General features: G+C 40.7%; 1 protein-coding gene across 1 annotated transcript in view; it reads left to right on the forward strand.

Annotated features, from left to right (window-relative positions):
- Positions 1-2,499: 2,499 nt before the first annotated feature.
- Positions 2,500-14,489, forward strand: part of insyn2ab (inhibitory synaptic factor 2Ab) — a 34,214-nt gene continuing 22,224 nt past the window's right edge. Inside the window, exon 1 of the mRNA XM_063006713.1 lies at positions 2,500-3,611. Within this exon, the coding sequence (XP_062862783.1) occupies positions 2,500-3,611 (1,112 nt within the window). The remainder of the gene's footprint in view (positions 3,612-14,489) is intronic.

The following is a 14,489-nucleotide window of genomic DNA, read 5'->3' on the forward strand; positions in this document are numbered from 1 at the left end:
AACCCCTGCGTACCACACAGGTTAGGAATAGGACCCAAATGCTTAGTAGTCTGATCGTGGAACAGATAATTAAACTCAAAAACAAATACTCTGAGTGTGACTGAAACCCAGGCCGCTGCATTAGAGACTGAACACTACCTTTCAGCCAAGCAGGCTCTGTAGAATGTGTCTCTACTGAGGTGGGTTAAAAACCAATAGGCTTAAAAGAGGTACAAAAGGAAAATATGTTTGTATGGGGAAATGTTTGAGTGGGAAAACTGAGAACAAAAGAAACACTGGCCACCTCAAGATTCATGAGGAAAAGGGGAAATTATAATCACTAGATTAACTGAGAGAATGAAGAAACTTTTTTCCTGAATACATAACTTTATCTTTTACAAAATTTGTCATTTTCTCTCAAGTTTGAATTGTATTATTTATCTTGCACAAATCACTACAATTTACCTAAAATAAATTTAGAACTAGAGTCCAAGTTTTATATATTTTAAAATATATGGCCACAACTATGCAGGTACAATTGGGGAAATGATAATTTACATCATGTGTGTAATTTGTTTGTTATTTATTAAAAAGTATAATAGAGTACTGTATTTAGTTCTTTTAATTTGTAAGGTAAATTGGTACACTAGAAATATCACTGTTGGTCAATGAATTTCTTGGAAACAGAATGCTATAGAGATTGTGGGCTAGCCAGACTACTGTTGGCCATAAACCACCAGAGTAATGAAGCAGTATTTGTCTAAAACACAAAATCTAGACATGTCAACACATCAACCACAAACATAAAGCCACAACCACATTAAGACTGGTTAGAAATCCCATCCCAATGTAGGAAACTTAAAGACAGTTTGACCAAAATTAACCACAGTGTTTATGTCAGAATATGCTACCCATTATCTTAACATTATAATTTTGTTCACACTTATTTCTCCTATTTTTCATCTCCATCTGATCATCACCAGTTCTACTATTAGTTGCCAACTATTGTTACGTGCTCAACCCACCATTTAGTTCTTATTGGTGGTGGGTTAGCAAATTAGACCACTTCACCCACCTGAGTGCAAAGAAAGAATGATAAATAACAAGTGGTTGAATACTTATTTTACATCACTTAAAATATAAAACAATAATAAATGTTTCTGTTTTCAGCTCTGCATGCATGCAGCTTAATATTGTAGGTGGCAATAAGTTTTTATATTTTGTATGTATGTAGGGTGGAATAGTGTTTGATTTAACCTTCCTGTTGAGTGTTTTTGATGCTTTTAGTTCCCTCATAATTGCATTTTATGTGTTTTGGGATTTCGAGTGCATTTCTGATGTAATGCAACAAAAGTTCACATACTGCTTTCACCTGATTAAAAGCTCTTGTACATGTGAAGCATCATTACAAAAATAAAAGTACAATGTAGAGAGCCTAAATGCGGAGTGCATCATGTCAGCTGCATCTCTAAATACAACCATAAATCAGAAAAAGTTGGGACAATATGGAAAATGCTAATAAAATAAAAATGCAGTGTTTCTTACATTTACTTTGACTTTTGTTTTATTGCAGACAGTTTGAACCCAATATCTTTCATGTTTTATCTGCTCAACTTCATTTCATTTGTTAACAAACATCCATTACTGCATTTCAGGCCTTCAACATATTCCAAAAAAAGTTGGGATGGGGGGAATTTAGGGCTAGTAATGAGGTGAAAAAACTAAATAATGATGTGATTCCAAAGAATTGATTGTAAGTACGAAGTACGAAGTTACATGCACAAATGCCACTTAAAACTTTACTGTGCAAAAAAAGAAGCCTTATGTTAACCATGTCCAGAAGCGGCATCGACTTCTCTGGGCTCGGAGGCATCTAGGATGGACCATCACACAGTGAAAACGTGCATTGTGGTCAGATGAATCAGCATTCCAGGTCTTTTTTGGGAAAAAATGGATGCCGTGTGCTCCGGACCAAAGACAAAAAGGACCATCCAGACTGTTATCAGCAACAAGTCCAAAAGCCAGGGTCTGTCATGGTATGGGGCTGTGTCAGTGCCCTTGGCAAAGGTCATTTACACTTCTGTGATGGCAGCATTAATGCAGAAAAATCGCTGGTATCCTCGGTGCCAAAACATCTTTTAAGTGTGGTGAAAAAGAATGGCAATATTACAAAGTGGTAAATGCTTTACTGTCCCAACTTTTTTTGGAATGTGTTGCAGGCCTGAAATGCAGGAATGGAGGTGTATTAATAAATGAAATAAAGTTGAGCAAAACATGAAATATCTCAGGTTCATCCTGTCTGCAATCAAATAAAAGTCAAAGTAAATGTAAGGAACACTGCATTTCTATTTTATTTGCATTTCCCATACTGTCCCAACTTTTTCTGATTTGGGGTTGTAAAACTGGGTAAAATGAGCATTGAATGTTTGGGTGCTGCATGTTAAGAAATACCTAAATGTAGACAATGTGTGCTGGAACTGCAGTTAATAACATATTACTTACTGTTTTCTCTCAGGAGTGATGGTCAGTAAGGAGACAGGCCGGTGTGTCCTGTCAAATTCAGAGTCGGACTCAGACTCAGGGGGTCCGACTCTGGGAGAAGAGAGCGGTGGCCCTGCGGACACTGTACGTAAAAGAAACAAAGCCCTGCAGGTCCGATTCAAGGACATCTGTGAGGCCCAGAATGAAGCGGCACGTCTAGCTCAAGGTGCCAAGGGGCGCTCGGTTTCGTGCAAGGTCGTACACAGAAGGTATCTGACCATGCCGGCGCGGCGCTCCATACCCAACGTGACCAAGAGCACTGCGGTGCAAACCTCGCCTGACCTCAAGAAGCATTATCAGACTTTCCCGTTCGAGCGCAAGAAGGGCAACACGATCAAACACGCAGCTTTGGTGGAGAACTATCAGGGACAGAACAACGGGTTCTTAAATGAAGTAAAAAGTATCGAGGAGGACAGGCCTTGTGGGGGTAGAGTACAAAAGACTCGAGTCATTTTGCACAGTATGCCTCCATGCACAGATGTGCAGGACTTGTGCGCAGGGTCCGATGGCCCGGACAGCAGCCTCGATTCCTCAGGTCAAAGCAGGGAAACAAACCTGCACCAATTAGACGTTAAGGACGAAGGAGCTACCCAAGGAAGTGGCTACAAGCACAAAGGATTAGCCAATCAGGGCAAGACAGGGGCAGAACAAGACCCCAACTGCACCAAGAGCTCTTTTACATCTTCCTCAACACAACTCCTGCCGGACAGGGGTGCCACCTCAAAAGTTACAGGACCCATTGCATGGACATCTTTGACACAAGTGGAAAGTCTGGACAGTCCCTCTGAGCAGTTTAAGCATGAAGAGGTTGCACCATTGAATGGTGCGCAATCTCAGACCTCAACCACGTGTCCCTCACAGGAAACCAGCCATGGTCACTTTCATGGCAGTCACGGCTTTGGGAGTACGAGCACCCGAGACGACACAGGGGGTCATGGCTGCAGGCAGGCGATTTCTCTGCCTGGGGCAGAAGGAAATGTGAAGGCTCGGCTGCAAGCCATGGATGCCCTCATTAGCTCCAGCCAGGAGACCATTAAAGTTCTGCTGGGGGTCATTCAAGAGCTCGAGAAAGGAGAGGCACAGCGTGAAGGGTAAGTCAGAGTAAATTTAAACAATTATTTTATTCAGCTGCTGAACTCTCAGAAACCCCGAATCATGTGATATTTTGAGTGGTATAAATGCAATAACTGTGTCCACTAATGGATGAAATAGATCAAAGGCCACAAGTTTGCGACTGTCAAATCAGGTAAGTAAAAAAATAAATGAGCCGTGTTAATAATCTGCTCCTGTACATCAATCGAGTGTCCAAAACTGACCAATCACGTGAAAAAACAAACCATAACAAACCATTATAAATGGCATCACAAATGCCATTTAGCTACTGCTTGAGTAATTTGTCTTTGTTTAGAAATGCCATGTATAACATTATAACCACCTCCTGGTTTTTACACACACTGTCCATTTTATCAGCTCCACTTACCATATAGAAGCACGTTGTAACTCTACAATTACTGACTGTAGTTCATCTGTTTCTCTACATACCTTTTTAGCCTACTTTCACCCTGTTCATTAATGGTCAGGACCGTCACAGAACCACCACAGAGCAGGTAATATTTAGGTAGTGGATCATTCTCAGCACTGCAGTGACACTGACATGGTGGTGGTATGTTAGTGTGTGTTGTGCTAGTATGAGTGGATCAGACACAGCAGCGCTGCTGGAGTTTTTAAATACCGTGTCCCCTCACTGTCCACTCTATTAGACACTCCTACCTAGTTGGTTCACCTTGTAAATGTAAAGTCAGAGACTCGCACATCTATTGCTGCTGTTTGAGTTGGTCATCTTCTAGACCTTCATTAGTGGAGCTGCTGGCTGGATATATTTTTGGTTGGTGGACTATTCTCAGTTCAGTAGTGACAGTGAAGTATTGAAAAACTCATACCAGCACAACACACACTAACATACCACCATCATGTCAGTGTCACTGCAGTGCTGAGAATGATCCACCACCTAAATAATACCTGCTCTGTAGTGACCATTGAAGAACAGCATGAAAGGGGGTTAACAAAGCGTGCAGAGAAACAGATGGACTACAGTCAGTAATTGTAGAACTACAAAGTGCTTCTATATGGTAAGTGGAGCTGATAAAATGGACAGTAAGTGTAGAAACAAGGAGGTGGTTTTAATGTTATGCGTGATCGGTGTATGTAAAGAATTTTAAGTTTAAGTAAAAAAGAAATGCATTCCAAATCAGTTCATAAATTTAATTGTCAGTAGTTAAACAGTCAGTGGTTCAGCAGTTTTAAGTCTTATGTTAAAGTAAATAAAGAAACTGAGTTTATTTACAGCCACTGAAAGTGTTTTCTCACTTATGCTATAAAAACAGAGTCAAGGATGCATCTACTGATGATGTCAGGGCTCATAAACTGACAGCAGGATTATGCTCAATTTGGCAGAAATTTGCTCCACTTTAAATCTTTGCTATGCCTCTGTTTCGATTTGTTTGTTTTGTGAGCTTACAGAAATTACATGCTTAACCCTTGTGTGGTGTTCATAGTTTTGTTACTCAGCCAATGTTTGCGGGTCTGGTGGACCCACCGCATTATTGTGTTTTTAAATCAATACAGCCATAATTTATTTAACATACAAAATATTAGATGTTTTACTTTAAAATGTTTACAAGCAATAAAAGCAGCGTATTAGGTTAACATTTACTATTTACCTAAGTTGGATCATATTTATAAATAACAGTGCCATCCGTTTGTTGTGATAAAATATAAAAATGGAAAAATGACTATCAAAATATGGCTGGAAAAACGTGTTTACTTTGAACAAATCAAAATGAAACAAACGTAAGAAATGTAAAACATTTGTCAGTGTAAGAAACACCTTTACTGAACTAACAAATCACAGATGCTTGTATTTACAGCATTTTACAAAATGTCCCAATTGTTACAGAAATAGGGTTTGTACATATGCCCCCACACAAGCCATATGTTATTGTTATTGAAAAATTTGATATCACCTGAATATTAGTGTTTTGCTGCTTAAGCATTAAATACTTCGAGTTGTTAAATCCTTACGTGGCTGCTTGAGATGTGGCCGGGAGTCTAAAGTACAGAGATAAGGAACATGTCTATTGTAAGAAACAACATTTAGCACAGAATGGCGATTCCAAAGTCCAACACCCAATGTGATGTGACTAGAGCAGTATAAAGGGAGAGCCAGAGTTCTGTTCCTGGTTCATTAGCTATTCCACTTCTGTAAGAACCCACGATTATGCCAATAAATTCTCCAATCCAGTCAACTGTAATTTTTGTTTTCATTTATCATCTCACCTTACTTTTCCACAACATTATACTAAATAACAGCCAGACTGATGCCAAATGTAGGAAGCTACTTTAAACTTTTTGCTCATGTCATATAAAATAATATTGCAAACACATGTATGCCCACATTATGGATTTTGCCTGATACAAACCATGCAGAAATCTATTATAAAAGTCGCCTTGTAATTATTTTGTTAGCAGCTTCAATTGAGGCACTGGGTCTATTTTTGCACACTCGTTTGCATGTCTTAATTTAAGTCAATTACGTATTACTAAGCACCTCATGATAGCCTTAGGGGTGGCATGGTGGCTAAGTGGGTAGCACTGTCGCCTCACAGCAAGAAGGTCCTGGGTTCGATCCCCAGGTGGGGCGGTCCGGGTCCTTTCTGTGTGGAGTTTGCATGTTCTCCCCGTGTCTGCGTGGGTTTACTCCGGGTGCTCCGGTTTCCTCCCACAGTCCAAAGACATGCAAGTGAGGTGAATTGGAGATACAAAATTGTCCATGACTGTGTTCGATATAACCTTGTGAACTGATGCATCATGTGTAACGAGTAACTACCGTTCCTGTAATGAATGTAACCAAAGTGTAAAACATGACATTAAAATCCTAATAAACAAACAAACAAACCATGGCCTCAGAGTTTTTTCAGGTACGGTTTACAGCTGTCAGGCAGTAATGCAGCAGACATGTTTCTCCATGGCTCCAACTGTCTGTGTTTGATCCCTAACAACAGCTGCAGTACAGACAAAAAAGAATTCCATCTAAAAGCAGATCCAATATTAAAATGCTAATATGAATTTGATTTCTTTCTTTCTGCTGTGGGTTTGCACAGCTGGGAGATCTTATTAAATGTTAAACTCTAGCTGAATATGAATTGGGTTTGGCACAGTGTTTACACAAAGTTACAAATGATCACCTACATTCAGCTGGAGGTCAGCAAATATGCTATTTCCTTATGAAACAGAATCATATGTTCTCCCAAAAACTATTTACTAAAGCTTTATATTTTATATAAATCCATATTTTTATATACAACCCCAAATCAGAAAAAGTTGGGACAGCAGGAAAATGCAAATAATAAAAAAAAACAGAGTTTCTTACACTTACTTTGACTTTTATTTGATTGCAGACAGGATGAACCTGAGATATTTTATGTTTTATCTGGTCAACTTCATTTCATTTATTAATAAACAGCCATTCCAAGTGATTTAGTGTTTCAGCTTTTATTTTGTCCCATTCTTCCTGCAAACACGTCTTAAGATGTGTAACAGTACGGGGTCGTCGTTGTCGCATTTTTTGTTTCAAAATTCTCCACACATTCTCTATTGGGGACAGGTCAGGACTGCAGGCAGGCCAGTACAGTACTCGTACCCTCTTCCTCCGCAGCCATGCCTTTGTAATGTGTGCAGCATGTGGTTTTGCATTGTCTTGTTGAGTTATGCATGAACGTCCCTGGAAAAGATGACATCTTGAAGGAAGCACATGTTGCTCTAAGATCTCAATGAACTTTTCTGCATCAGTGCTGCCATCACAGAAGTGTAAATGACCTTTGCTGAGGGCACTGACACAGCCCCATACCATGACAGACCCTGGCTTTTGGACTTGTTGCTGATAACAGTCTGGATGGTCTTTTTCGTCTTTGGTCCGGAGCACACAACGTCCATTTTTTCCCAAAATAACCTGGAATGCTGATGCATCTGACCACAATACACGTTTCCACTGTGTGATGGTCCATCCTAGATGCCTCCGAGCCCATAGAAGTTGACACCGCTACTGGACGTGGTTAACATAAGGCTTCTTTTTTGCACAGTAAAGTTTTAAGTGGCATTTGTGCATGTAACTCTGTATTGTAGTGATGGACAAAGGTTTGCCAAAGTAATCCCTCCCCCATGTGGTTATATCAGCTATTGTTGAGTGGCGGTTCTTGATGCAGTGCCGTCTGAGGGATCGTAGATCACAGGCGTTTAGCTTAAGCTTGTTCCTTTGGCCTTTACGCACTAAAATTTCTCCTCCTCTGGCCATCTTTGCTCATCAAAGACTCAGCCCTTCCTGGATGTTGCTTTTGTACCAAACCATGATTACAATCACCTGTTGACATCACCTGTTTGGAATCACATCATTTAGTTTTTCACCTCATTACTAGCCCTAAATTGCCTCCATCCCAACTTTTTTTGGAGTGTGTTGCAGGCCTGAAATGCAGGAATGAATGTTTATTAATAAATAAAATGAAGTTGAGCAGACAAAACATTATGTCTGCAATCAAATAAAAGTCAAAGTAAATGTAAGTAAATATATTTGCATTTTCCATACTGTCCCAACTTTTTCTGATTTCTATAATAGATATTTCTGATGCATCTAAGCAACTAAACATACAGTGCTAACTATAGCTGAACTGTAGCTGAACTGTCATGTACACTCAGTATGCTGTCCTATACTGAACAACATTAATGGTTAGGGTCCACCATAGGACCACCACTTAGTAAAACCACTACTGACTGTCAAATCTTAAAGTGCAATTAAAAAAAAAAAGTCAGAGATTTTGCTGTGCTGACAATGTAATATCAGCTAATTTCCTGGTAAATGAAAGTGCTTTTGTACGACCATTGAATACTTGTGATTTGAATTGATGGGGATGGTCAACTTGCACTTTAAAGCAATTATAAGCACTTTCATTATCATTGTTTGGTACTAATCCAAATATTATTCAAATTATTTTAAAGAGCTTACATTTTGGTGCCTCGTATGAGGAACCTGCTCTAGTAGTATTAGTAGCTATGCAATTTATTGACTGTGTAGGAAGGGGTAGCGGGTTACATCAAAAGAAATAAAATTAAAGACTCACAGTCAGTGACAGTATACCATGACCATGACAGTATACCAGTATACCATGTAACTACATTATAGTTGAACGTGATGTGACGAAATGCACACTGACTGTTGGTTTGTGGTAGGTGTCAAAGTGTCTCAACTCAGATTAGAGTTGATTAGATAGGTATTTTTTTAAAGCACTTTTAATGTACCAGTCGCTCTGAGCATCAAACCTTGGCTGAGATCATTTTGTTTAAACATTAACAGGCCCTTGGGGCTGTGTGTAGGGCAGCTAATGGTTCTTAAACCTGCTCCACAAAGATACCAAAACAGTGAAGCTCCAGCTAATCCCAGGTCAGGAGAAAAAAGGAAGCGTCCCTGGTCTTTGAAGCACCAAACCACCTCTCAAAGAGCCTCAATTAGTAGTGTCTCATCAAGCGGGCCTTTCATCTCGGGAAGTAGCATTAGCCTCTGTGTGTATATCTGCAGAATAGCAGGAAGGTTCTCTTACACTCACACTCAAACACACACATCACACAACACACAGGTATTATTAAATCAAGGCTCTCTGATCCCCTACTCATACTTGTACTAGGTCTTTTAAGCAGCTGTGCTTACGGCCTCTATTTGTCTCTGTTGGCCAGGAGAGCCAGGGCCAAGGATTTGATATATTTCTTAGCCTGTCTGGAGCATGCTGCCATTTTGTCTAAAAGCATCATTCACTCAGCAGTGCTGGCACAGGCATTTGTGAAATGGCAAGGGGCAGACCTCAGGTGGAATTTAAATCCCAATAAAACAATAGTTATACAGCTTGACTCAAAACAGAATTTTCAGACTTCACACTTGATATAAATGGTGTGACTGTGAAAATTCATTTCAAAAGCACACAATATGTGTGATTTGTTTAATCCTTCTAATTATTTTATACCCACATTGGGGCACTGGTTACAATCACTTTTTACCATTTCTGTAACATTGCATGCATTCATTCTGATAACATCATAGATGTTGTAACTTAGGTTCATTGATTTTCTTTCTCATTTTGACTGTTGTAGTTATTTTATGTTTGTAACTATTGGGATTACAAATACAACATGTCCTTTCCAATAAATTTAAAATGCAGCAACTCAAATAGATAGATATTGATTATTCATTTACAATAAATACCAATTTTGTTTTCTAATAAAGACACTGAGAAATACACCGACCAGACATAACATTGTTTCTACACTCACTGTCCATTTTATCAGCTAACCATCTGTTTCTCTGTATGCTTTGTTAGCCTCCTTTCATGCTGTTCTTCAATGGTCAGGACTCTCCCAGGTATTATTTGGGTGGTGGGTCATTCTCAACACTGCAGTGACACTGACATGGTGGTGGTGTGTTAGTGTATGTTGTGCTGGTATGAGTGGATAAAGCACAGCAGCGCTGATGGAGTTTGTAAACACCTCAATGTCACTGCTGGACTGAGAATAGTCCACCAAACAAAAATATATCCAGCCAACAGCGCCATGTGGGCAGCGTCCTGTGACCACTGATGGAAGTCTTGAAGATGACCAACTCAAACAGCAGCAATAGACAAGCAAAACCCAATACATTCTAAACTTCCCAAGCTCCAAGAATGTTACTTCCCACTACTAATGGCAGGAAACCCCCATAACTAAACTGAATGGTACAACTGCCTCTGTTTCCCAGGAAGTGTTCCAGGACTACTGCATGTATTTAGTGTCTAGATTCCATGTAAGAATGAAATATGTGATGGCTGGTGTGTTATCATGGCATTACAAATAGATCATCTGTTCAACACAAACACACCCAAAACACCAACCAACTTCAAATACCGCTAAAAAGAAGACCATTTAACAGAGATACCCTTATTGCCAACAAGTCTGTATACTGCCCTCCTCTATTTACAGTTGGGGCATAAAGATACATGACACCCCCCCCCCCCCCACCCACCCACCTAGACACCGCTTGTGGTTTTTTAGACAAATACTCTGCCATACATTTGAGTTTCTCATTCTGATACAAAACCTCAAGATCAAAAGTTTGAATAGCTAAGATCCATCCTGTGATAATAGCATTGGTGTCCTTCATGTTACTAAGCAATGACAGGTCTCTATGATCGGTTTCCAAAAGATAATATCCAGTCCAGTGCCCACTTAATTGCCAAGCATTCCTTCTCCACAGTTGGGTACTTTGTTTCTAGTGGTAACAACGTGCGACAAAGGGAAGCAATGGGCTGCCGTGCTCCAGCTTTTCCCCTTTTCAGAAGCATTCGTTTGCACAGTAAATGTCTTTAAAAAATCAGTTATACACAATACTGGCTCTATCAAATCTGTGAAAGATTTGTCATAGTTTGCTGGGGCCAGATTTGCAGGTCAAAACTAAAGTTTTGAATAAATCTGCAATACCACTTCTTGGTGGTTGGGCAGGCCTGCTGCCATTATGGCCTCCACTTTCTCTACCTGTGGCCTAATTACCCCTTCTCCCAGGACATTCCCCAAGTAGGATGCCTCAACACATCCTGGGTGTTGCATGTGCTTCTGCCAGCTACTGCTGTATAGAATATTATTGTCCAGATAAGCTGCTGCAGAACCTCTGAGGACCCCTTTTATCAACCTCAGTTGCCAGACATTGCAGGGGCCCCTGACAGGCCAAAGGACATGACCTTAAGTTGGAAGGGGCCGAAAGGGGTATGGATGGGTATGGAAGGCAGTCACTTTTTATTACTGTAGCTGCAAGTGGTACATTCTAATAGCCCTTTTATAAATTAAGAGTTGATATGAATTTTAAATATGAACAGCCATTCCAACAATTAATCTACTCTTGTCATGGGATATGGATCATTCTTGGGGATAGAGTCGACCCCCTGAGGGTCCAAAAACAAATGGATTCTTTCATCCTTTTTAAGGACAAGCAGAGGGTTCAATTGCCATTATCTGCAGCATGATGTCCAACTCCTCCATGAGTAATTGAAGTAGGTACTCAGGAGTTTGGTTACCCAGCTGTGGTACAGTCTTCTTCTTTTTGAGAACCACCTGATGGTCCACGAGGTGTGTCCGCCCTGGCCAATCCACCAGCAAGTTCTTAGCAAGGATGTCTCGCAGCTGCTGCTGACACTAAGGAGATAGATGCTTTAGGTTCCAGCTCTTTCTTTTCTTGACTGCAGGGGAGTGCTGCTCCTCATGTTCTTTCTCCTCTATCACAGCCTGGATCATAAAAACCCGAGTTTCTTTCCTTGGCACTGAACCCACAACTTTAGCAGGTTTACATGGTAAACTTGCTGTTGTTTCCCCCATCCTGATATCTGCATCTCTTAGGTTACTTGTCCCATCTTCCTATTCACTGTGTATGGCCCTTGTCCCCAGGCCAACAGCTTGTTAGTCTCTGAGCTTGGGGGAAGACACACCAAATCACCAGGCTGAACTGCCTGATCAGACCAGCACTTCTGTCACGCTTGAGCTGCTTGCAAATTCTCCTGTGACAAAACTGTGTCTGTGCTAGTTTATTCCACATCTTAAGCATCTAGGAGATGTTGTTCACTCTTGGTGATGAGGACTCGCCCTCCCAGCTGTCCTCTGACATGATAACCATCAAGCAGTTCAAAAGGAGAGGACTAAGGCACTTCAGGATATGCAAACAGCAGGAATAGCAGCCACTGATTTCAGTCTTTTCCCATCTTAGATATAAATTCATTTATTTTCACAGGTCCTACAACATCCACACCAATTCTTTCGAGGGGTGTCAGAAAATGGTAAAGGAATGAGTGGTACCAGAGCTATCGCCTTGCTTTCATATAACTGCTATATAAAACAAGCTTTGCAAATAATCTTTATAACATCTCCTACTTTTATGCTGTAAGGTATTCATGTAGTCTAAATGACCTGCCCAAAGCTTTCCTCCCCATTATGGTGTAGAGGGTGATTTTAAATCAGAAAGACTTCTTTACCCACAGCTGGCTGGAAGTCCCCTCCCTTCTCTGAGTTTTTAAGGCATTCGCTAAGAGTGCATTCTGTTTTCTTCAAATTGGGTAGGTCACCAGACAACATCTATTCCTAGCTCTGGGTAATCTATACTTTTCTGCTCCAATGCTTCCTCTATATCCCTCTTCACTGACCTCTTCTGCCATAGTGGATGGTTCTTCCTCTAAACAGGATTCATAGAAAGCCTCAAGTGAATTCCCTCCAGGACCAGCTTACTTTAAATGTAAAGTGGAGAGTGACTGCTCTGCCTAATTGGCGGTCACCCATGTTACTACCCACACAAAGCTGGGCTCTGCACTAGATCTATAACTACAGGCAAATCTTGTAAACAGAGAATTAAAACAAATGTCTGACCCTTATCCCTGATTTCCACTCTTCTACAAATTTCCACCATTAAAACATCTAACAGCTAGCACATCTAACCTTTCCTCATTCCAAAACTCAAGTGGTAATATTATTTCTAGACTAGGGTTTGATGATAGCCTGTATCTACTAACACTGTGACTGCTTTGCCATATAATTCTACATAAGTGGTTGGTTCCATGCTGTGATTTTGCTTGGACAATGAAGAAGAGGCAGGTAACAGACTGGCATCTCTGGGCTTTCTATCTGAACATGAGGGACTTTTGTGGCTATGTGCACCACAATTAAAGCAAATAATATGGCTTTGCTGACAACTTGTCCTAATATTGGTCTCTCTCAGAGTGTGGCCGCTCTGCTTCCTGGGGTATTGTAAAGTTAATTTTGAAACTAGCAGGGCCATCTAAACCAACACCCCTAACAGAGCCCAACATCTGCCAGATCAGCACACCTGCATAGTGGTAGGCCTTTGGGTTATTGTGTGCCACCAAAGATATCCACCAGGTTGACTGCCACAGCTGCTGACTTTGGGATTGCGCTTCTTTACCCGCATTCTGACTTCTGGGTAGAGGACTCGTAAGTACTGTTCAAGGACCAAGGTCCCCATAATTTCTTATTTTGTGCTTTTTTTATAATGTACTGATCTATTGAAGTGGTCCTTTAATCTGACAGTCAGGCTCTGATAAGACTCTCCTGTACTGGTCTCCAAGACACAGAACTGCTGTTTGTAGGTTTCTGAACTGATGTCATATTTCTCTGGCACTGCTACTTTCAGCTGGTCATAGTTTAAATTGTGCAAAAAATAGAAGGAAAAACTAATTGTATTAAACAGAAAAGAAAAACTGTTTTAGTAGACCTGCTAGACAACTCTATAGGCTATATCTCTAGGTCAGGGTTTTTTTCAAGCGACCCATATTTTGACCAGGATTTTATTTTTTTATGCATCAGTTTGTCTTCCGCTGCTGGGGGATTCCCGATTGCAGTCGAGGTGGGTATATTGCTGCTAATGCCTTCTCCGACTTTGGCGGAACCCTTTTTCACCCATGCACTCTGCCGCCCTAGCAGTCTGACGTGTCTGATGCAGGCACTGACAATTATGCCCGCTAAATGGCGTCCAGCCGACCGGTGCAACGCAGAGTTTTGAACCGAGGTGTTCAGAATCTCAGCGCTGGTGTGCTAGTGGAATATCCCGGCGTCTTTGACCAGGATTTTTACCACGACTTAGGCAGCACAAACAATGCATCAAGCTGAAATATACTTAATTATTAAAAATGGTGGCAATCTGGTCCCACTGTGGTTTACAGGATGTAGCATAAAGCCTTCACAAGGGAGCATTTGTGTACAAGTTCAAGTCGTTTTTATGCACGTTAAAATTTGTTTATTTATGACTAGTTTTTTCTGTGACCAGTTTTTTGTGGGGTCGTGACCCAAGGTTTGAAAAACTCTGCTCTAGGCTATATCATCAAACCTGGCCAAAGGGAAAACCA

Source organism: Trichomycterus rosablanca, chromosome 13 (assembly GCF_030014385.1).
Source record: "Trichomycterus rosablanca isolate fTriRos1 chromosome 13, fTriRos1.hap1, whole genome shotgun sequence".
In the NCBI taxonomy this organism is placed as follows: Eukaryota; Metazoa; Chordata; class Actinopteri; order Siluriformes; family Trichomycteridae; genus Trichomycterus; species Trichomycterus rosablanca.